The 25,534-nt window shown below is 37.7% G+C and overlaps 1 protein-coding gene and 1 long non-coding RNA gene across 7 annotated transcripts in view; one reads left to right on the forward strand and one right to left on the reverse strand.

Annotated features, from left to right (window-relative positions):
- TTC29 (tetratricopeptide repeat domain 29) overlaps positions 1–25,534 on the reverse strand; it is a 237,006-nt gene that overhangs the window by 121,434 nt on the left and 90,038 nt on the right. For 4 of the 5 annotated variants that reach the window (XM_077846272.1, XM_077846273.1, XM_077846274.1 and 1 more), the window contains exon 8: positions 25,250–25,335. In XM_077846272.1, coding sequence (XP_077702398.1) covers positions 25,250–25,335 — 86 coding nt within the window. Of the gene's footprint in view, positions 1–4,136; positions 4,593–25,249; positions 25,336–25,534 lie in introns of those variants that run through there. The other variant, XM_077846276.1, reaches the window with a different exon arrangement.
- LOC144282508 (uncharacterized) lies at positions 8,380–15,854 on the forward strand. 2 transcript variants are annotated; one of them, XR_013350965.1, is made up of 3 exons: positions 8,380–8,758; positions 13,876–13,941; positions 15,265–15,854. It is a non-coding gene; the product is annotated as an uncharacterized LOC144282508 (long non-coding RNA). The 2 variants fall into 2 exon arrangements; XR_013350964.1 differs by having other exon boundaries at positions 15,397–15,854.

The following is a 25,534-nucleotide window of genomic DNA, read 5'->3' on the forward strand; positions in this document are numbered from 1 at the left end:
TGTTAAGAGGTATGAGTTCTAGATTCTCTCCTGCCATTAGCTCAGGGTGTGGCTTTGACAGGTCACTTGCTTACCCTGAGCTTCAGTATCCAAGTCTGGAAGATAATGGCGTAGTACCAAATGATCTATAATTCTCCCTTTCAAAAATATTAGTTGGAGTTCAGAACTCTATATTGATATATTTAGTAATATAAGGTAGGCTCTGGTTGTTTTCAATAATTTCTTCTTGGCTTTAAAGTCCCTGATAAATCTATTTTGATTTTTTGTTTGTTTGTTTTTAAAGATTTTATTTATTTATTCATGAGAGACACAGAAAGGAGAGGCGGAGACAGAGGCAGAGGGAGAAGCAGGCTCCATGCAGGGAGCCCGATGTGGGATTCGATCCCAGGATCTCAGGATCACACCCTGAGCCGAAGGCAGACGCTCAACCGCTGAGCCACCCAGGCGTCCCTATTCTGTTTTTGTTTTTTGTTTTTTCTTTTTTAAAGAAACAAAATGATGAGTCCCTTCATTCAACTGAAATGTCATTTTCATACTTCCCTCTTATTTGAAAAATCACACATATTCCTAATGAATTGCTTTTTTAAAAAAGGATTTTATTTATTTATTCATGAAAGACACAGAGAGAGAGAGAGAGAGAGAGAGAGAGAGAGAGGCAGAGACACAGGCAGAGGGAGAAGCAGGCTCCATGCAGGGAGCCCCATAACTCGATCCCAGGTCTCCAAGATCACACCCTGGGCTGAAGGCGGCACTAAACTGCTGAGCCACTGGGGTTGCCCCTAATGAATTGCTTTTTAAAGAATGTCACTAAACTAGAATAGCTGATATCAAGGAGAGCTGAATCTGCAATGTTTTGGGTTCATAATAAATAGCAGTTGCTATCAATGCAATGATCAGGTCTCTTCAAAAAAAGCAAATTTTTCTTTTACCACTTAAAATTTTTAAGAATTTGATGAAAGTTCAAGGCTATCCTTAAATTATGTAAACTGAATTAGAATTGCTAGTTTATCTCTCATATACTACAAGTTTATATTGTATTTTCAAAGGCTATAAAGATAGAAATAAATCTCAAGAAAATTCTAAGAATCTCCTTTTACCTAAAACTCTCTCTCTAGATGTCCAATATACAGAGGACTCTCAAACCCCAAAATAATGAAATAGAATTACACTTGCAGTTAAAAATAAAAATTTTCTGAATAGTAAGTTGGAACCTATTACCTGAAACTGCCATTTCTAAATTGGTCATTAGAGTTTTGCAGTATGTTTATGAGAGACATATTTGTGAAGAATTTCAATTCTAATTCTCAATTATTTTCTATACTATAAATCAGAAAGCATAACCATATTTATCCTATACAACTCAATCATAGTGTGAGTTTTATTTACAGCTCCTTAAAAAGAAATTTTCCCTACCCTTAAGTTCTTGCTAGGAAAACTCATTGGAGACTTTGTTTTATATTTTGCTAGAAGGCCCTTAACCAAGGGCAGTCCAATAATCTATCAGGTGGCCTGACATAAAAAGTTCTATTTGGTGGGAGACTATAGTGATTAGTAAGTTCTATCATGCTGTCTTAGGAAATTCAAACCCATTGAGCAGTTGGTAATGGCTGAGTGAGGAGGTACTTCAAGATAAATGAACATCAAGAGAGTGATTGAGTTAGGTCAATAAAGTGAATCCAACTGACCGCTGCTGCTGAGGGGATAATAAGAAAACTCAGCTCCTCGTCTTCTAGGGATCCTCTAGTTCCCAAGAATCTGTCAGTCCATGAGACCCAACCGTCCCCTGACCCTAGGTATCCATGGGGTGATTCCTCTCATTACCATAGGAATCTCTACAAGTTCTTCCCTTACTTGAGGTAAACTGAATGAATCTCTTTCTTATACCTAAAGAATGAAACAGAAGTATTGAGAGATAAAAGGGCTCTCTAGAGCTAAAGTGGCAAGTAAATAACTTCAAGGCTTTTCCCCCACCAAGTTTCCCAGTGAAAGATAGTACAGGATAATTATTTCCATGGCAGTTGGCCAGCAAAAACAGGTTCTTTTTTTTTTTTTTTTTTTTTAAAAAAAAAAACAGGTTCTATAAAACATGATGAGAGATTTCATTTTCAGCAAAGATTTTGAATGAAAAAAAAGTTTGTGTATTTTTTTTAAACTAGGAAATTCTCAAACTCCACTTGGTTATGTTTATATGAGGATGAAAAGTGATTGTGACAAATGATTCCATTATACCTATGATAACATTACCAGTAATTTCAGTTGTCTGTTATTTATGGAGACTAAAGATGGTGGTGGCAAACTGAATCAAATGAAGTGCCAGGCAAATCTAATTTGACCAAACATGTATTGTCACTCACTTTGCCAGTGCAAAGATGTCAACATTTATGTCTTGCTGGAATGTGTGGGATTCTGGGAGCCTCTCTGCAGCCATACAGACCTTTCACTATCAGGAATGAGCCCACTGCTGTCCACCTCCACCATCCTTTTGCCTGCATTGCTCTTTCTTATTTCACATTTGACTCTTCCAGTCCCTGCGCACACATAGACCATTTCCTCATGCTAGTCCAGCACTCACCACAGGATCATATGTATCTGCTTATTAATATTGGTCTCTCTACTATTAGATCGTAAGTGCCATGAGGACAGGAACCATATCTGTTTTGCTTTCCTTTATATCCCGAGCTCCTAGTTTTATGTTAATGCTGAATATTGTTAGATGAATACAATAGAGCCCTTGGAAGGGTCTGGTAGTGAAGTACTTGCAAAAAAATCACTATGGATATAATGAGCTGTTGTATTATAGAATACTCTTATAATTGTATTATATTAATAATGTATTTATAATGAGATGTTTTCTTTATAATAACATTACATATAATTAATTGGCTTAAAGAAAAATAAGCTCTTATATAAATTAAGTATAAAATTAATATATATTAAATATAATACACATTATAGTTTATATATTAATTATAACACACATTATAGTTTATATATTAATTATATTACATTATGTTATATATGTTTTGCATTTTATCTCATTCAATAAAGAAAAAAGATATGACACTTCGTAACTATGGTAAATGGAAAGTGTGGGAAGTTTTTTAGCCAGTCCAAGAAATCAAGTATCAGCTGGCAGGCCAAATTCCTAAAAGAGGACTTGAATGACTTTTCAAAATGACATAAGAACACCCTACTAAATGTGTGCTTGTTTCATTTAATCATATTCCCAAATGACTAAGTTTCCCCATGATGAGCCCTTTATGCTCAGTAAGGACAAACCGATCCAAGGCTGCAATTGTTAGAGTAGTCATGGTATCTTGAGGAAATAATTCTTCCTATCTGTGGAAGGAGGATAAACATTTTCTCTCTTTCTTTTAATCTAGGCTGATGACAACCAAATGTGATTTCTATCTTCATAGGCAACGACCTAAGACAGACAGGCAAGCGGTGAAAAGTCACTAGCTCGCTGACAAACCAAGTTCTTCAGCTTCCCCTGAAGTGGTGACATACCAACTTTCTTCCATTTGAGCACTTTGAACATAATGGTTTCTGGCTCCACAGGAAAGAATCCAAGTGTGTTCTATATTAGTGTTCTATATTACCTAGGAGGTTTTAATAAACACTAACACTGTGAAAATTTCTACATTTCTGCATGAATCAATTCCCACTAGGAGATTTGTCTTTCCCCCTGGAGGTAGAGCCATCATCTATTCATAATCCCTCTTACTAGATTTCTCCCTCATTTAAGGCAGGATTCAATAACATTTCGTTCTGGTTCCCCCTTCTCAGAAATCCATGAAAGCCTTGAAAAACATTCTCAGCATATTCTCTCTGTACAATCTCATATCCTTTTCACCACCAGCCACTACGCTGGTAAACTCGGTAAACCCTAATTTAGACCCACGGTGTAATGCTTTCAGATCAAGCTGGGTGAACACGTTTCTTTAAAACAAAACATGGGAGGAAAGCCTTCCTCTGAATATTCGCACACAGAGGAAGCTTCATCTATTACCCTTCCGCCGTGATGGAAGAGGCAAGAAAACAATTTATGAGTCATTTCCATTCTGACAGATGCGACCATGACTGGAAATGCGATGCCTGCCAAGAGCTTTTATCAAGTAGGTTATAACAACTAGTAATAAGTGTAAATAATAAATGGCTGGAATCTTAGGGGAAACAGTGGCAATACGAAACGATTTTTGGTCCTTCTGATGGGGCACTGCCACTCTTGGAATTCCCCGCCTTCCCAGTAGAGTTTTGGCCTGACAATAAACAACAGTTTAGTACTTTATCTAATCCCAGCCAGGAGGTGAGTTCAACAGCAAGCTTTTGCAGATGTTCACATCCAATAATCTATCCATAATTGATGAAACAGGGAGGTCAGATGTAATGGCTGCTACTATTCCAGCAACAAATAAATGGTTATTGACAAAACAAGCCAGTGTGGCGCAGAGCGCGGAGCAGTGACAGGCGTGCGGCCGTGCTGGGCAGAGGCGGGGAGGGCTCCTGGATTCCTCAGCCAGCCGTGTGGCAGGCGGGCCACACTGACACATAAGCAGATGGAGGTGACTTGGAAAGGAAAAGGGAGGTTGCTGGAAAGAAAAAAAAAAAAAAAAGATGAAGACAGGCAGAGGCAGAAGAGAAAATGATGAGCGAGCCCTGGGCAAGGCTGGGGACCCGGGTGAGTACAAATGTGCGAACAGTTCAGAAATGCCTTTGAATGTGTGCACTGTGATCCAGATGTCTGGTTGCTTTTATCACCAGTGTGTCTTCACTCATAGAGCTGGCTGTCAAACTGTGCAGCCTGGGTGACTCTAACACCAAAGCGCATGCACGGGACCCTCTGGTGCCCAGCCCCTCCCTCCTGCCGAAGGACATTCATCGATATTCCATTTAACACTGCAGATACTTTCTTTTCCCCATGTAAAAAAAAAAAAATCTATAAAAATAATGTATGCAATTTTAACAATATTTTCAGATAAGTCAAAGATGTGAAATTCTGAAGCTAGAAAATTTCTCAAGACTGGGACTAATCCTGAAATACATACTGGTTAAAATCAGATTTACTGCAGAGGAATGTGAGTTAAAGGCAAAGTTTTCTTTAATAATAAAAAACAAACACTGCACTCCATTCACCTCAACCTAGGCAAAGAGTATAATAAATGCATTAATCGAGTATACTTTTATTGACTGAATAAAATTCAAGATATTTAAACATAAATAAATAGCCGAAACCCCACACTTCTCTTCCAGTGCTAAAAAAAATAATGTTTTTACACAGTTTACTATGTAATATTGTAAGATGAAGAATGGTAGAATGAAATGGTAGTTATTATTGCTATAGGTAGTCATAAAGAGGCTTGGGACACAGATGTTTTAAATATTAATATTCCTAAAATCACTTAAATCAATTTAACACTCTTTAGTGGTTTATTTAGAAGCGTGATTTATTTTCTACTTTGCAACCAATGCCTTTGATCAGCTCTGAAATAACATATGAGCTGAAAATAAAATAGCAAAACAAATTGCTGCTAGCATTCTAATAGTAAGCTTTAGGTTTTATACAATAAACTAGAAAACGACCATTATATTCGGCATTTTCAAATTATTTATCAATACTTAGAAATGGGGAATTATAGAGCCCAGAGCAACCGTGGAGATCATTTCCATAATAACTTGCTAGTTGCTCTGCGTCTGAGCCCTGCCATCCTCTATGCTGGGGTCCTCCCATTTAGCAACTTTGACCTGACAGGGCCATCCCTGTCTCTAATCTACCAGGGCAGAAACCTGGCATCACATCAGTCTGCCACAGATCATATTCTGATTTAAACTCTCTGTTAAGGCAACCGGGCTCTTTCCATATGCCTTGGCACCACCCCCTGCATGCGTCCCAGCCCCTGGAGTGGCATCCCCATATTGTTCTTCTTTCCTAATTTTCCATCTTGGCACCTGGTTGGGTCCCTACTTACTGCGAGCTTGGAGACCTACCTTGTGGCCTCAGTATGCTCTCATCAGGAGTCTAAGTCTCAGTCCCTGTGGCTGGGTGCTTTTCACTTGCCAATGGCAATCGCTACCATTTATAGAGCAAAAGCTACATACGTGTGAAGTGTTTTATATTTATGATACATTGAATCTGCACAGAGCCCCTTGAGATAAATATTAATATTCCTATTGTACAAATGAGACAAATTAAGTACAGAGAGGTTGTGTAACTTGCTCTAGTACACACAGTCCTAGGGTTGGAAAAGAAGAAAAGATTTTAACTGGGTTTATTGGGTTTCAGATCCTTCTTATTTTGTTCTTAAGCACTATGATATGCCTGCTCCTGGATAACCCTGAGCATGATTGTGGCTGACCTAGACCTTCGCTTACAGCTTACCGCGTACTGGCACCATTCCCAGAAGCTGTTCTCCACTCGCCTACAGGGGTACCCACTGCAGCCCCTGGCTGACATTCTAGATGCTAACCTCATGCTTGCCTGGTTACAGCTTTATCTATTACCAGCTGCTATATTTGCATCACAGGGACTAATCATAATAGCTAATAATTGTTAATACTGAGTATTATTCCTCTGCCTGCACGATCCTCTTTGGACTTAGAAAAAAACCCTCCTCACTCTATAGAGCCTTCCACAATACTACCCCTAATCTCTCTAATTTGGTTTCTATTCCTTTGCTTCCCTTTTGCTTCTCCTCAGCCTCATCAGCCCCAAACCTCCAGGTTTAGACTTGGTACCTTAGAGCTTTGGACTTGACCTTTTACTTCTACATGGAAGGTACTTCCATCATCTCTTGCAACTGCTGGATGTCTCTCCTCAAATGTCAACTTCTCAATGAGGTCTTCTCTGATCACGTATTGAAAATTTCCTCTACCTGCCACTTCTTGTGGGGTAGCACTCCTGAATCATTCCTTTCTACATTTTCTGTTCTCTATAGTGCTTATTATTGTCTAACATATGATCTAACTCACTTGTTTATTATGTTTCATCTTCATTGTCTTTATCTAATGGGATGGATGCTCTGTGAGGACAAAGATCTTTGTTCTGCTGTTGGTATATTCCAAGCATCTAAAACAGAGCCTAACAATAGGTGCTCTAAAACTATTTGCTGGATGAATGTGTCAGAGATTATTCTTAAGACTACACACGTTAACTAGCTTAATCTTCCCGACCCTCATGAATAGACATTATTATGATTCTTATCCCTTTTTAAAGATGAGAAAACTGAGGCATGTAGAAATTAAAGCCAAGAGGCCAAGCTTATCAAGTGGTAAGTGATCAAGAAAGGACTTGAAGCCAGGCCATCTGATTTCAAAGATGACACACTCTTATCTGACTCTTTCTCCCACCTCAGTGCCAAGATGCTGCCTGACAATGTCACCATGCAGGCTAAGTCCCAAGTTCTAGCTCCTTTTGGTACCACCCATCTTGATGTCAATCAAGAATATAACAATGACATCCTGTAACAATGTTGTGAAGTAAAATGAACTTGATTTAACAACACGCCCAAGACCAAAGAGCTTGTGACAAAACCATAGCCAGAACCCAGAATGTCTGACTCCTAATTTGGTGGTCTTTCTTGCACTTTCAAATCCTATTCTGAAGATTCTAATGATTGCCTGAATAGTACTTCTCTATTTCCATATAATCTATTATAATGAACAATTAAAAAGTAATTTTGGCTTTGTAATCTTGTAACAAATATTAATGATTACTTACATAATATTTTAAAAGGAAAATGTTTATTTTGGCAATATCTGTGATATTATAAACATATAAAATGAACATAATAAACAGTCACTCTGCTGTAAGCTAATATAAGCTCATAGGGAAAATGAATATGTTTAATTAAATTTAGGAAAAATGTATAGTTAAATCATTTGCAGTATAATAATAAAGACCAATAAACCATTATCTTTTTACTATTCCATTGGAATTTTCATCAACAGGCTAGATTAATAAATATCATCTTCATTTTACAAAGCAGGATGCTAACAGATTTGTGTATGATCTGATAAGTCAGTGATGGCAGCAGGAGTAGCATAATCCTTGTACAAGCACAGCAAATCATACTTCTATTAGTCTGTAATATTCACCAGCATTTGTTGAGGGAGAACAGGATGGCAGACATAGTTCTAAGGACTTTTTGCATGCTAACCCATTTAATCCTTCCAACTATTCTATGACTTAGTTGTTAGTGTAATCTTCATGTTGCAGGTGAGGAAAAGGAGGCACAAGAGAGGTGAAGTAACCCACCTAATGTCACAGGATTAGTAGTGGCAGGGCCAGGCTTTTGAGTTAGGTGATGTGATTCTAGGGGCTGTGTTCTTAATCATGACATCATACTATCATAATGGTTAAGATGGTAACAGAGAGCATGGAAATTTACCAGAATGACCCTATCTCTCTCCTCCTATTTGATTTTATACAAAATTATAAACAGTCTGCCCTACCAAATATTTCAGCTGAAAATCTGACAAATAGGATTATCATCTTTCCCTTACATTTGCTGAGTTGCTAGTAGATGGCAAATTTGCATCAGTAGCAAAAAGAGATTCAGGGTTGTAGGAAAAATATGTTGAACATACTGCCTTTAAAAGAATTATATTACTTTTTCTCCTTACAGATGTATTATCTCTAGTGATGATAGATATTTTATTGTCAACAAAACATCTAGAGAAAACAAGGCAAATTCAACTCTATGGTTAAGTCATGATCAGTGAAGAATCCATGGTACCCCATTATCTATGCCAATGGAAGGTAAGAGAGAGATGGGAAATGGAAATTCGAGGTGAGGATTCCTGACATCTTTTTCTCTAGAGAAGCCACAAAGCAGTGGGTCATACCTAGCCTGCTGCCACTTGCCACTCCTAGTTCATGTGTCCCCAAACACTGTGCCTATTCTGACCTGGCCTGGCAGCAGATGGGTTCAACTGTCATTCAGTAATAATCGCTATGGGACAAGAATAAGAAAATATTACTTACACCAACCAGTAGAATTCATTAAATGGAACAGATGAGAATGTTATTAAAAATGGATATATGTGATTTGTGATGAGACTTAACAAATGAGTTTAAAAACATCTTATTAGGGCCCCTGAGTGGCTCAGTCACTTAAGCATTCAACTCCTGATCTTGGCTCAGGTCATGATCTCAGGGTGGTGAGATGGAGCCTGTGTCAGGCTCTGTGCTCAGTGCTGAGTCTGCTTGAGATTCTCTCTCTCTCTCCTCTGCCCCTGCCCTGCTTGTGCTCTCTCTCTCAAATAAATAATTAAAAAAATAAAAATATCTTACTGATAACTCCAGCAGTTCCAGCAGCATTAGCTCCTAGGAGTGTGGCTCCAGCCTTGGTTCTGCATTTGCTAGCTTTGTGACCCTGAACAAGCCATTTAATCTAAGTCTTAGCCTTGTTCATGTGTGAAATGGGAGTAAAAGTAAATAGAAAATACTTATAAGATCTGCCTGTCAGGGTTTGTGTGAGTACTAAATGAGGTAAACCGTGTAAATAATAAGGTTAGGTAGAGTTATAGATCCATTGCATACAAAGGTACGCTAGTTGTTACTGGCCTTCGTGATGATGCTATTCTATTAGTTAGGTCTCATTTGATTTCATGGGACAGAAACCACCCCAATCTAATTTAAGCAAAATGGGAAACTAGGGGCTCAAATGCCACTAGGAATTGCACTCTCCATTTCTCATCTTCATTTCTCTCTCTGTGTTAGCCTTATTCTCTTAGCCACCACCTTCCAAGGCTCTGGAAACATCCAGGCTAACTCCTCACCAAGGAAGACTGGCTCCCATTTTATTTATTTTATTTTTAAAAAAGATCTATTTATTCATGAGGGACACAGAGAGAGGCAAAGACACAGGCAGAGGGAGAAGCAGGCTCCCTGTGGGGAGCCTGATGTGGGACTCAATCCCAGGACGCTGGGATCACACCCTGAGCCAAAGGCAGATGCTTAACCACTGAGCCACTCAGGTGGCTCCCATTTTAAAAACAAAACAAAACAAACTTATTAGATAAGCAATCTGATTGGCTGAGCTTGTTTAGAGATCCTCTCCTAGAGATTTGCTTCTTAGGGATAAGTGGTGGTGGTGAGATCTGTAACCCCAAGGTTAGAGACAAGACCATAGCCAGCAGAAAGTTGAAAGAGGGAATGGTGCAATGTTCTGGGAAGGTGAAGACAATACTTGTCCTCCAAATTGCTATTAAAAATTCTTCTGCCTAGCTGCTTCTCCCTCTGTGACTATCTCCTTTAACACTACTATCCCACCTTGCATTACTGAACAAAAAGTTTCAAATTCATCTCTGTCTCCATCCTGTCTCTGTACTTTGATCTACTCAGCCAGAATACATTGTAAAATTTCTTTCAATGTGTCCATTATGAGCTATGCCACCACCACCTGAGTTCAGGGGAGTCCTTAAATTGGTCTTCCTTTCTCTACTTTCTCTTTTCAGTTTGTCCTACACACAACTGCCTGGCTGTCTTCTAAAACACATTCCTGCCTTACTTAGGCCTTTGAGGATCTTATCCTACCACCCTGTCCTTCCAACTTCCATCCTCAGCCTCAGTCCCTCAACACCGATAGTCCAGGGTGACCAGAATGCATTTTCTGCCCTCCTGGGCCTTAACTCATGCTGCTTCTTCTCCATTGAGGTGGCAGCTACCATTTATCTTGAAAGGTTCAATTCAAATGTCATCACCTCAATCTCCAAATGAGAAGAAGCTTCCCTGTTGCTTTTCTAGGTCTTGGTTCCTATTAAAAGTATGGCACAAGTATGTGTTGGGTGTCTATTTTTCCAGTGGACAATGCAGTCTTGCAGCATGGTAAGAAACTACTTGAGCATAAAGAAATTGCCCAGACGTATTATTCAACAATGTGTACCAAAGAGAAGTTTAAAACAAAGAAGGGTCCTTCATTAACACAGTTATTATCATTTCTTGCTCATATGGATTTTGACCAGATTTACTCGTGATACCAAAAACCCTAGGGCTGTATTTTTCTCCCCATTTTATTGTTTTTGCTTTCTTTTTTTAAAAAATTTTATTTATTTATGATAGTCACACACACAGAGAGAGAGAGAGAGGCAGAGACAAAGGCAGAGGGAGAAGCAGGCTCCATGCACTGGGAGCCCGATATGGGATTTGATCCCGGGTCTCCAGGATCGCGCCCTGGGCCAAAGGCAGGTGCTAAACCACTGCGCCACCCAGGGATCCCATTGTTTTTGCTTTCTAATTAATATGATCATTTTTTTATGTTATCAGATTGTCTTTAAACGCCCTTTAATACCTGTTAAGCTTTTAATAACTTTCTTTGGTGTTTTAGTTGAGACGAGCTGCTGAAATGACTGACTGGTATGATTAAGCCCATGCTGAAGGTTTTTATTATAAACAGTCTATATACAACCTACTGAAAACATTCATTAAAGTCTTTAAATTTTTAAGGGAATGGAAAGAAATAGTAGTCTACTTTTTCCTTATTACAAAATCAGTATATGTTAATTATAAAAAATTTGGGGAACACAGATCCATCATTCTCCCCAAAATAGAAAATTAAAGTCATCCATTATTCTAGCTCCCACAGATAACCACTGAAAACAATTTGGTGTTTCTAGTATCTTCCTATATACATTGTACATACAAGTTGAAGCCAAATCTTTGTATCTATTAATAACTCTACAAACAATATTATACCTAAATATTTGCATATATTAATAATAATTTCCTGCAGATGAATTCTGAAATGAGTAATCCTTGAGTCATGCAAAAAGTGTACCTTTTTCGAAAAGAACAAAGCTACCATTTATTGAATGCTTACTAAGTGCCAAACACATTACTATTTTATCTCATTTAGTCCCAACAGCAACTTTATCCTGCTTATTCTACAGGTGTGGAAAGGAAGCTTAGAAGTCAAGTGATTTGCACAGCTGTAGTCAGCAATGTCTTTGTCCATCCCATAATCTCTGCAGCAAAGGCTGCCAATGCCAGGCCCTGGAACTTCCTGTCCAGTGGCTGGTCTATGGCCAACTGGAACCTTCACTTAGTATCCCTAGAAGCTGCTCTCAACCAATGACGGATAAGAAATGAGGAATAAATGCACCAGTCCCTTTGTCCCTCTAATAGGATAGCTGATCTGTTCCTAGCTATACTGTTTCCCAGAGTGTTCTAGCAAGACTGAGCTCCATTTCCCCATAGTGGCAACACACCTTCCATGGCTTCCTTCTTTTGCCTGACTCCCCTGCTAGCAGAACCTCTCCTAAATAAAGCATCTATGTTCAAATCCATGTCTCAGAGTCTACTACTGGGGAAACTCAAATCAAAAAACATCAGGATGGTTAGTCTCATGACACAAAATGTTCACCTATTGTGGCCCATGCTTTTTGCAGAAACTTTGTGAGTTTGAAGAAAAATTTTGAAAATGTATATTTCACCAAGAACCATAAGGCACATTCCCTGCAATCAAAGGTATTCTGTAGCCAAGTTACTTTATGTTATTTGTTTTGAAACTGGTTAGCTGTTCTTCTCACAGCAGGATGCACTTTTATTCATCTGTGCATGGCCCCTCAATTGTTTTTGTTTTTTATTTTTTTATTACTTATTCTTTTTTACTCTTGTTTTTATTAAAGTTTTTCCTTCATCACTCAGTATATGTTAATTATATGTTGATTCAGTCACATGGAAAAGAAAAGATGTTTTATATCAAGAAAGAAAGTTTGTGGCCTAAATTATATAAAAACTGATTTTCTAGCCATAAAACAATTGTTTGAATTTTTTTAATACTAAGTGAGCTGTAACCTCTCCACTCTTATCCTTTTTCCTCTTATAGGCCTCTGACCATGTGTTCCTGGAGATTGTCTAAGGAGAGGGGTTGGCCTGAATTCAGCTCCCGAATTCTCACCCACCCTGGCACTCTCCATATCAGCTTTCACTTTTTTTTTTTAAAAGATTTTATTTATCTATTCATGAGACACACACAGAGAGAAGCAGAGACATAGGCAGAGGGAGAAGCAGGCTTCCTGCAGGGAGCCCGATGTAGGACTTGATCCTGGACCCCAGGATCACGACCTGAGCCAAAGGCAGATGTTCATCCACTGAGTCACCCAGATGCCCCTATCAGTTTCCACTTGTAACCACAGTTCTTGGGGCTCACATCCTTGCCAACTTTCACCTTCAATACTACTTGACTTTTTAATTTTTTGCTTCTAAGTTGTGATTTTATGTTAAAGAAAATTAACCTTCTCCCTTGAAATACAAACAAAAGCCATTACACACATCTAAACAATCAATTCTTGATTATTCAGGAATTGAATGTTATTTTGTAGATTGGTTAGTTTCTCTGTTATCTTCCATCTCTTTCTCTATCCCTGGCCATGATCATTACCATTTAAAAAAAAAAAAAAAAAAAAAAGAGGGTTAACAGAAGACATTCATGGGAAAAGTGGAGACAACTTTAAACAAGACCATTTTATTAGTTAACTAATTAGCTAGTTAACTAATTAGCAAATATTTTATTGAGGAGAAAGTTGAAATTGCTAGATAAAACTATTTCTTAAGTATTTGGACTGAATATTGGGAGTATGGAGTTAATGTTATTTTGAAAGTCTAGTATATGTTATTTTTATTGGGTGCTACTTATAATGAATAATTTCTAAAGTCAATATAGGTTAACTGAAGATCAAGTAATTGTCTATCCTACAGATATGTTTGAGATTACTATATATGTTTTAGATGTTGAATTATACTTCGTTTTCCTTACGAAGTTACCCCTTCCATGTCACAGAGGGAAAACTATAATTTGGCTCAATGTATAATGACTTAGACCTACACTATTGTCTAACACACCTAATCCTATAATCATCTTTGGGTTCTTGCAGGTGTGATGCCTCTTCTTTTGCGGCCACTGGATCAACGTGTGCTAACAGCTGTGCCATTGCCTCTAGGTCTGTCATACAATTAGTCTTATGATGAACTATGCAGGTTGCTTTATTGCTCCAGAGAACATTTTCATATGCTAGGCCTTGAACTTTAAAGAGTATACATACATTATGTTCCATATGTCACTGTTCAGCATAGTTGATTAGAGTACTCAATTTTTGGAGTTTAGAAGTTCATCCTCTTTAGAATGAACCAAACAATAATTATCCTTCTCTTCATTTTCTCACAAAATGAGTATCAGAAACTTTTGTACTATTTCTTAAGATGTGAATGACTGGAAACAAACATTTCAGCTTTGGAAAGAGCTACTCTAGCAGTACTCTTCTTTTATAATGAATAATGAACATCACCATGAAGTTTTGGCTAATGTGGTGTTCTGCATCTCAAGGGGATCCACAGCCAAGTTTCACATTTCAAAAACAAACAAACACTCAAACAATACATTTTATGACTCGAAAATCAGTTTTTATATTAATTGAGGGCATGAACTTTCTTTCTTGATATAAAACATTTCTTCCTTTCCATATGAGTCTATGACTAAATTTTTGCTTACAGATTTGTGTTTAAAAAAATCAGATTTTCATTTCTTTCTTGAGTATTCTGATTTTCCTATAATGCATTTGTCATTTAAATGACAAATACTATAATCTATATGACAAATACCTTAATGTATTCATCATTTAAAAAGAAGAAAAAAACACACATGCCATTTTCCTAAGCTGTAACATTGTAAAGGAATAAACCATTAGGAAAATTAAATAGGAAATTAAATAGGAAAAATGTTTAAAGAGAGTCCAACTCTCCATTAATGAGAAACTTCTTTAAAAATTCAATTTACTAGTCTGCAAACAATCTTTCCTACAAAAATTTAAATTATTACTGAAAGGTTATCTGCTTTAGTGTTTTAGGAAGGTCATGACTTTTTTTTTTTGGAAGGTCATGACTTTAAATACAAAGATAACAGTAGCAAAATTATCAGTAAAACATTTTACATTAGCATAATCTCCAAATTATTAAAACATATTTTTCATGAACTACTTAATGTGCTGTTTTCCAAGTAAGGCTCATGTTCAAATGGTATTAAATAAGATCAGATATGGAATACATGCTTCCATGCCTCAATTTATTGCTTATAAATACATACATGCTTATACATACATGCCTTAAATTATTGCTTATAAAAATTTTGAGTAATATAATTTGATACGGTTTGGAAATCTTTTTTTAATTAGAAAATACTACTATTTCCTTCTATTGGTGTTTCTAATCCTATCACTTTTCTTTTGCTTGTCAGATAATGGATATTTTGAATCTTTCTCTATTAACAGAACGAATGGAATGAAAAGGAAGTGTGATTCGTGTACTGGTGGGGGTGCGCATAGACGGGGTACGATGCTAAACTGGAGATCTGTGTGGCAACTATTGGGGGAAATGGGAACTGTAACAGCTGCTCCTTTTAGATTCCCAAGAAGGAGACTGCCTGAGGTGGGTCATGGGACAAAAGGATAAAGCGGATGAGAACTCTGATGTAAAGCAGGAAAATGACTGCTGAGACCCCTGAGCTTACACCTGAATCACCTCAAGCTGAGTGGCGAGCCCTCTTTAGCATGCTTCAGAAGCTGGTGATGAACTACACAGTACCAGGAGGCAAACTGGCTGCAAGCAGAATTGTCTGCATGTTTTGTATAATAACCCATGGTCCTCTGGGGAAAGGAGGCCATGATTTCCTCTGTGCCAGCATCTGAGCTCTCCTCAGATACCCAGGCCATTACACAAGAACAGAAGCGTCAATTTTAGGTAATGATTTCTAATTGGCAAGTAAAGACAACTTCTATTTAATGGGCAGTGAATAGCTCTGAGCTTTAAATAAAGAAATTACCCAAATTCCTTTTTTTCCTGGATAAATCCCATTTTTTTCACTCATAGAAAAGTTATTGGCAAATTAATAGGAAAAAGTTTTCTATCCAATGTCGGTGTGTTACATTTCCATTATAAAAATAGGGGCTGGTACAAAGATGAATTTAAGAACTTTGAAATTTACATGTGATAAATTTAGTAAATTACAGTTGAAAACTAAGTGGAAAGCAGAACCTGGAGTAGATACTCAGTAAATGTTACCTACCAGAGAATCATTGCTATCATTACTCAGTGCTAATTATATCATAGCCTGTGGTAATAATAGTATCTTACATTTGAAAACTGTTTCTAGTCTAATGTGTAAACATACATTTTTTTCCATTTGATCTTCACAAAGAGAAAGTGAAGCTGCCATTGTCATCCTTATTTTATGCATGAAACTGAGCCTCCAAGAAGTTAAGTGACCAAACTAGGGTCAAGAGCTAGTATGTGGTACACAGAACTAAGTTCCAGGTCTTCAAGCCCATGTGCTAGAGTCCCGTAGGCTTTTTCCATACCATAGTTACCTCCCATATAAAGATTGTACATCAAAACCTACTGTCAGCTCAAATATTTGACCACTGAACGATTAGAGCTATTGCTATATACATTTGAACTGTATTATATAAAGGTGCTCTCTTTATCATGTAATCTATCTCCTAAATAAACTCCTACTTCAATGTCTTTGATGGAGATGTTCACCTACACATTTAACACTTTATTCTATGTTAACTATTAACTATTGGTTTAGGAATACCGAGGCCCAGAGCAATACTCCAAAATAGTGATTTTATAGATGTTTGACTGTCTAGCACTTTGGAAAATAAGTCTGTTATGCATATTAATGGTGATATAATAATTAGGGTTCTCTCTATGTTCCATCCTATACCACAAATTTTACACATGTTTTCTTACCAATCATAAAGCTGTGCTGAGATGAGGGTCGTAGTATTCCCATTTTATAAGTGAAGAAACGAATGCTTCGAAAGCTTAAGTCACTTGTGCAATGTCACATGATGAGGGAGCAGCAAACCTGGGATTTGAGCCTCCATTAACCTGATTTTATAGCCCACCATCTTAACCATTTTGCTGCCCTCACACTTCAAAGAGTTGTTCAATATACTTTAAGAAGACTGTTGGGAGGTCATTATTCAAGAAATGCTATTTATCGCCTTCACTTTATGCAAAGTTTTACTAGTCAAAGATTTGGTAGCAGATGTGAGCATTTGTATCCATCCCAGGTAACTCTCACCAGAGAGTATCATGGTAAGCATATTAAACTGGCTCCAAACAGTCCTTTACATGGAGCTGGAATCAGACAGGAAAGGGCAAAAGTGCAGATGGCACAAGAGCAAATGCTGTTACAGACAAACCCATTCAGCCCACATACATTAGTAGGTACAATCCAGTGGAAAAATGCATCATATCTTCATATACTGCACATGTACAGAACTTGGCAGAGTTGGAATATTTGGAATAATGCAAAGGACCTGAATGATAGCCTCGTTCTTCTCTCTCTCTCTCTCTCTCTCTTTTTTTTAAGGTTTTATTTATGTATTCATGAGAGACACAGAGAGGCAGAGACACAGGCAGAGGGAGAAGCAGACTTCCTGCAGGGAGCCCTTTGAGGGAGTCAATCCCAGGACCCCAGGATCACGCCCTGAGAGAAAGACAGATGCTCAACCACTGAGCCACCCAGGTGCCCCCAACCCCCCTGCCCTTTTCAAAGATTTTAGGATAGCCTCTTTCTTGATCTTTCCCTTGCCTTGGCTTCTTTACTTTCTTTTCCTCTTTCGCCTTTTATTATTTTTTCTTTCATTTCTTTTTTAATGACATGTAGTGTTCAAGAATCTGTCACATGTAGTGCAAGAGAATAAAAAATAATTAAGGCAAGGTTAACTATTAACCACCCCCCACCCCCCACCCCCTGCCGCCCTTAGTTATTCTATGTTAACCCATAGTTATTCTATGTTAACTGTTAACTGTTTTCCAGTCTATTCATTCTGGCTTGTCTGATTTGGTATTTCTTCCTTTCTTCCCCCAAGCCAGCCCCACCCCTCCTGGGTTTTATCATGCAGATCAGAGTTATAATTTGGGGTGGGAGGGGATTATAAATGAACCTGCCGCAAAGAGCCACCATTCCTTCATCAGGGAGAGAAAAGGGATAAGAGGGAGAGGAGTGGTGAGCCATGAGCCAGTGGAATACAGGTAGGAACTTTAGGTTTAGAGAGTGACATGAAGGTACAGGCTTCAGAAAACCTAGAGACAGAAAACTTGAAAATCTTCTTAAATGGAAGGAGAGAGGATCTTAAAAAGCAATGTTGCTGAGAGTTAAGAATTTTATCTCTTTTACTGTTCTTTGAGGACAAGTAAGTAGAAATTGAAATTACTTTTCTTTTAGCTGGCTGGATTTTTTTCTTTTAATATGATACCATACTGAGATTAAACTATGAGGAACTAAAACTTATTTGAGTTACACAACAGTTTCGGTGGTAGATAAAAGTCTTCACTTAAAAAAGTGACCAAAAGGGAAACTCGTTTGATGTATGTTATTCTGGAATCTGCCAAGGTATCTGTATGTCAGCTAGATTGTCATTTGAATCAAAAACCTCCACTATCAAGGATGGGGTGACTTTTAAGGCAGAAGGTAATAAACTAAATAGAGAAAGGACTAAATGGAAACTGCAAGAATTATCTCCCACCAAACTTTTGCCAGCTAAACATTATAAATCAAAGAATTCATTCTTTGTTAAAAATGCCTTCTGATATATAATGGCTTTCCCTTTGTTTGTATATATTGAGTTGAAAGAATAAATACAATTTAGTTACAATTACCTAGCAAAACCCTAGAATGTATCATTTCACAAATATATCCATAACCTTTATTGTGAATGTTTATCAACAAACCAGGAGTTGCTAGAATATTAGTGTAACTATTTTTTTCTGATACATTATTTATTTGTGTTTTTCTATGGGATGCTGATAGCTAGAGATTTAGATTAACCATATATATAAGCTAACACCAATGTTAGAAGCATTCTAGGCTATTATAAAGATGCTGACAAGTATGCAAAAATAAAGATGGCTACTGTTTTATATATGGAATAATTAAATAATAGTACATGTGATGAATCTTGAACTATAAAAGCAAATGAAGTATCAATATGACAAATTTTGCTTTCATAGTATAATTTTTGATAGGCTACATTATTGGTAAATATTAAGAAGCAAATAACTCACTCAATGTACTGAGAATTGTTAAAGTTGGTGTTCCTACAATTATTAAGTGGAACAGAATATTCAGAGATGAAGAAAATTCATGCAGAAAAACACAGTGCTAAAGAAGGTCCTTCCCTTTTCTTGAATTAACTTATGGTTGCAGTATCTGACTGTGGAAATGGGTCCAACTTTGCAAAAGCCTTGAATATGACTTTCAGTAAAATATTTTTACCTTGGAAACTTTAGGACTTCATAAGATACATTTACCATCTAAAATTCAGAATTTACCCTACTTGTGACATGTGCAAGTCTAAATTGATGGCCAAAGGGGATTACTATTTCTTTTCTTAGCACCTGCCAAATGCAGGTAGCATTCTCTCACCTTTAAGTGTCAGGGTCTCTTTGACTTCATGCATAGGCTTGTTAGGGTAACTATCACTTCTCTTCCCCAAACCCCCTTTCCTCACTTGCAGGGATATCAGCCCTAAATCAATCCGTTATTTGGTCTTAGTTTAACCCTATTGTATCATCTAATAAACACTGCTTTATCGGCAAGGAATGGGTGACCAAACTTCATACGCTTGTCAACATACTCTAGGATTACATATGAATCATCTATTAATAAATTAAAGCTCTTTAATTAAGATCCAGTACCAAAATTTCAAAATCCCTTGTGTCAGATCATCAGAACTATTAACCAATAATATTTACTAGTGACAGGTTTCTCTAAGGCAAGTTTCTTTGAACAAATACAAATCGTGTAAACATCTGTAACAGATGAACATTATTGAAAGGAAGAAATTTTTAAGAGAAAGAGGTTGAATGTAGAGCAAGGCACTAAAAATTTGGAAATATTCCAGATGATCAGCTTAAAACACAAAGGAGAGAATAAAGAGAGTATATGGACTTGAAGCCAAGAATTAAAGACTGATTGTGAAAGAGAAGGGAAATGCTGAAGTGAACTGTTAGCTGTCTCAGGCTGGCTCCAACACGACCAAGCTGGTTTCAGGGCATTCTTGCCCCTCTGTACAGCTACGCTGTGACAGCAATACCACCAATGCCTTAAAACAGATGAAGACAGTGTTGATCATACAGCACAGGGTGGGGAGGTAGGTAGGATATTTTCCTTTCTTTCAAAAGAAAAATTTGGGGAGGGGGGCACCTGAGTGGCTCAGTGGTTGAAAGTCTGTCTTTGGCTCAGGGCTTCGAGTCCCATATTGGGCTCTCTGTATGGAGATGGCTTCTCCCTCTGCCTGTGTCTCTGCCTCTCTCTCATGAACAAATAAATAAATAATCTTTAAATAAAAAAAGAAAAAAATTGTATGTTAGATGCTTATTTCGTGATTAGATAACTGGGCAGATATCTCATCAATCAATCGAGGAATCAATCCTATTTATTGATCATGTAATTTTTTATAATATATTCACTGAATAAGGAGTGCTCTGTCCTGCTGTGGGTTTTAGTCCGTTTATCTTTGGAAAGGAAGCATGGAAAGTGGTTAAAGTTAGGTACTAGAGAGAAGGAAAAGACATGCCATGCCCTTCAATCAGAAATCAAAGCAAGATGTCAGGTTTTGTGGAAATCGGTTTCATTCCGAACAGCACAACAGCAAAAACAGGCTGCCCTCTAAAATCAGTCTGAGCTAGAGACCTCCATGCCCCCAATCAGGTATAACTGCTCATGTCCATTCTGCATCCCGGTCACACTCCAACTCCAGCTTCTCATCCCTTGGTGTTTTCTCGTACCTGTTCCCTGCCTCCTGTCATATCCTATGGACCTGATGCCTTCTCTACTGTGCTCTCGCATCCTGCATGCAAATCTGACAACAGATCCTTCAACGTCCTGCAGCGTTGCCCTTGGACTTGGACCAAACTTCAAGCTTAGCTCCCGTAAATCCTCAGTTCTGGGTGAGCCTTGTTCCAAAAAGACAACAATTTTCTATCACAAGCGAGACCTGGGCTCCGAAGACAGTCTCTTGCTCTTGCCACCTGCAAAGGCTACTCTTGACTGTAGCAGCGAGCCCCAGGCCTGGAATCTGGCCTGCTGCGGTGCCCAAGCACCCCCCCCCCCCCCCCCGCCCCTCGCCCCAGCTGGAGAATTAAATGAGGAGAATAACTAACCCTCACTCTAATCAAGGTACTGGGGAAGTGCTTGAGTTCTGACAGGAACTCTGTCAGGAGCTCTCTCATTCCAACCCATTCCTGGCCCTGGGCCAGGAGGCAGAAGGTATTTGCATATTTCTGTCTTTTAGACATGCCTGGTTTCCTTGGCTTGTATGCGATCATCTATTTCTGGTTTTCTTCCTACCTCCTTGGATACCCCAGCTTGGCCCTAGGCCTTTTTCATTCATCATTATCAATGCTCTTTAGGAAATCTCCACTCCACAGTTTCAATATGCCAAAGACTTGCATATTTATACAGTATCAAATGTGTATAATATCTCCCATTTAGACTTCTTCTTGAGCTGTAGACCTACATATACCACTATTTGATCTCTCTCTGGATAACTCCAAGATTCTTCAAATTCAGCACATTCAAGCATGAACTCCCCATTTCTCCCCATGCCTGGATATCTGTTAGCATTTCCTAGCTCAGTAAATGACACCAGCATCCATCCAGTTCCACAGCCAGGAACCTAGGGCCCATTTGGGCACCCATGTGTCTCTCCCTTTCCATACTTATTCTATTACCAAGTCTTTCATAACTTCTGAACTACTTCCCTCCATCTTCTCTACTATCACTGAAGTCCAGAGATTTAGGTTAGAGTAAAAATAATAAAATCTAACAAATACCAAAGGTTTATATTATACAAGGCAGGTACTCCTTTAGAACTGTATCAATGGTCTCTCCTAATGACCCTATGTATTAGCTTCCTAGGACTGATATAACAAATTACCACAAACTAAATTGCTTAAAATAAAAGACATTGATTCTTTCATAGTTTTGAAGGCTAGAAGTCTAAAATCAAGGTGTCAGCAGAGCTGTGTTCCTTCCAAAAGCTCTGGGGGAAGATCCTTCCTGCCTCTTTCAGCTTTTGGTGGCTCTAAGCATTCCTTAACTTGTGGCAGCATGACTCCAATCTCTGCACCTTCTTCACATGGCTGTCTCCTCTGTGTGTATGTGTCTTCTTGTCCTTGGCCTGTTTCAAATTTCCTTCTGCCTTTTTCTTACAAGGCCCCTTGTCATTGGATTTAAAGCCCACCCAGAGAATCTAAGGTGACTGTCTCATCTCAAGGTCCTTGACTTAAGTACATCTTCAAAGACTCTTTTCTCAAATAAGGTAACAATCACAGGTCCCAGGGATTAGGAAGTGGATGTTTGGGGCCACCATTCAATTCACTACACTCTAAAACAGTAAGTATAGTTATTAGCTCCCTTGGATAGATGAGGCAATTGAGGCTTAGAGAGTTTAAAGGACTTGTCCAAGGTCATATGGCTAATACGAACATGTTCATATTTGGCTTATAGTTTCCATACTTTCAGAAAAACAATTTCAATACTTTTCTGAAAGGAGTAACAGTTTCAAGAAATTTGTTCCTTAGATGCCAAATATTGTTTCTTCAATCGTTCATTACTAGATTATACCAGTAGTATTATCTTCTAAAATTATAGACCAGATCCAGTGCCTGGCATGATGTCTGTCATATATAAGGTGATTTTTTTTTAAAGAAAAGATTTTATTTATTGATTCATGAGAGACACAGAGAGGCAGAGACATAAGCAGAGGGAGAAGCAGGCTCCCTGTGGGGATCCTGATGTGGGACTCAATCCCAGGCCCCCAGAATCATACACTGAACCAAAGGCAGATGTTGCAACCACTGAGTCACCCAGGTGGCCCTATAGAAGGTGGTTAATAAAGAGTTGTGAATACATCAATGTGATCATGTCACCAGCCTCATCAAAAATCATTAAAAATCCCACATTGCTTAACATATGAGTTTCACACTCCTCAACAAAGCATATAAGACCCTCCAACCCTCTATAAAATTAAATAATAATTTTGGAATGAGGACAGTCTTTCTAAGAATGTCCAGAAGTCATGCAAAAAGAGATCAATAAATTTGGTCATGGATATTTAGCATGGAAAAATTTCATAAATAAGATAAAAAACCAATGGTCTGGAAAAATATTCACAACACATATTACACATATGTGCCTAATGTCCAAAGGAAGCAGGCACCTTCATTTATTGTTGTAGGAATATAAACTGATGAAGCTTCTTTAAAGGGAAGCTTAGAGAAAAAAATGTAATTCATCTCTTCTCTGACCCAGCATTTCTACCACTAGGAATTTATTCTGTAGATCACCTCTCGCTTTGGCACAAAGTTGTTCACTGATACACCTTTTGTAATAAAACCTAATTGGAAATAACCTAAATGCCCTCCAACAGGAGCTGGTTAAATCCATTATGGTACAACTATAACATGGGACATCATGTGGCTCTTTAAAATGAGGCATGTCTGGGGCGCCTGGGTGGCTCAGTGATTAAGCGTCTGCCTTTGGCTCAGGGTATGATCCCGGGATCCTGGGATGGAGTCCCTCAACAGGTTCCCTGTGGAGAGCCTGCCTCTCCCTCTGTCTGTGTCTGTGCCTCTCTCTCTGTGTCTCTCATGAATAAATAAATAAAATCTTTAAAAAAAATGAGGCATGTCTATATGCATTAGTGTAGAAGAAGTTAACTCAAGACATAGAACACTACATATAAAATGCTACAGTTTTGTAAACAACAAAAGAACATATATGTATATATACTTATATATATATATATATATTAATATTTTACTTGTAATTGCATTTGCCTTTGAGAAAAAAACTGTGTGTGACTGAGTACCAAGATGAAGGGAAAATGTCTTTTTCAATGTAAACTCTATTATATTGTCTGAATTTATTCAGCCATGTGTTTGTATTGCCAATTAGAGAAAAGGGGAAAGATAGACAATTTATAAGCTAGTTTTCACCTAATTTTCCATCTTGATTTCATACTTCACCTGACAATTCATTGCTTCCCAAACATACTGAGTATGTTCATGTTGAGTGTGTGTGTGTATATGTGTGTGTCTAATGTTCTATCATCCTTGGCTCCCACACTTTCTGTCTGTAGAAATCCTGTTCCTCAAAAGCTCTCCGTGCAACCTTCCTGATCTTGGAATCAACCACTCTTACCTCTGGACTCAGAAAATCCATTCACCCTGCTTTGAATTACAGTTATGTTCTCAAGTTATATTATGGCCACTCTCATTAAATTAGCTCCTAAAGAGTGCTGGCTTCTGTGTTCCTTGGAACACAGCATTGCTGAATATATGTCATTGACCAAAAAGTATTAAACCAAAGAGCCATCTATAGTAATCTAAGTTTCCCACAATGACCCAATTTTAAGGGTGACAGAGAAAAATATCTAGCCCAAATATAAGAATCCTACTTGGCACAAGTATCCAAAACAGCAAATCAGAAATCCTCAAAGCTAAAGATAAAGCCAATACTGTATATCAGATAAAATTATTACAAGAGATATATGTGAAATGAAATAGGAAGCTACACTTGAAATATATTGAAAGTAAATATATTACAAGTAAGAGAAAAATGAAAGAAAAAAATGAATTCTGTTATAGTACAGAAAAGATGGCTTTTGACATTTTTCTGTTTTTTAGCCAAACATATGAACTCTGGTCATAAAATAGGCAAACACTGATTTTTATCATGAAGCAGAGTAATTCTCAGATTGGAACTACCAGTGCCCTGCATCTTTGCTGCCTCCTGCCACAAAGGTCCATAGCAATGCAATTTACTTGACTATTTAATAACCACAGTATTTTCTAAGCAAAATTTCCCAAATAATAAGTTTACTGTAATTGGTTGTTTTTCTTTCTTTCTTTTTTTTACTATTTACTTTTTGCAATCATTTAAATCCATATCCTCTTATCCTCAAAGGTATGGGAGTGAGTGTAGAGGGTCACATTACTCCATATATTTAACTTCCATATATTCTTTAAAGCACTTCATGGTAATTGATTATATATTGCCTACTAAAGCAATAAAAATATTTTTTTCTGCTTCTAGAACTGCTATTCTGCTTTAGTCTCTATATAAAGGTAGAGGCCAATCAATTTCTATTGGTTTTATAAAAAATATAATAAAGTAGAATTAATACAATAGTAAAAATTAAAAACTCCAACGATTGAAAGCTTTCTTCAACTTACTGTTAATGCTGTTTCATACTCTCCAGCAGCTAGGTGTGCTAAGCCCAAGTAATAGGAAGCTTCTCCTTCCATCTTCTTGTCACTTCCTAAAGTTGAAAATGTAGAAAAATTGCCATGGCATTAAAGAAACTAACATATTATAACAAGCGGAATTTTTGCTTTTTAAAACAATAGAAAGTTGTAGAAATCTAAAGGGGCACCTGCCAGCATTTGTATTACCCAGGAGTTAGGGTACAACTTTAGATTTCTGAACTCTGTATTCCAACCATGATGGGTTTCAGCAGG

This window comes from Canis aureus, chromosome 13 (assembly GCF_053574225.1).
Source record: "Canis aureus isolate CA01 chromosome 13, VMU_Caureus_v.1.0, whole genome shotgun sequence".
NCBI classification, from domain to species: domain Eukaryota; kingdom Metazoa; phylum Chordata; class Mammalia; order Carnivora; family Canidae; genus Canis; species Canis aureus.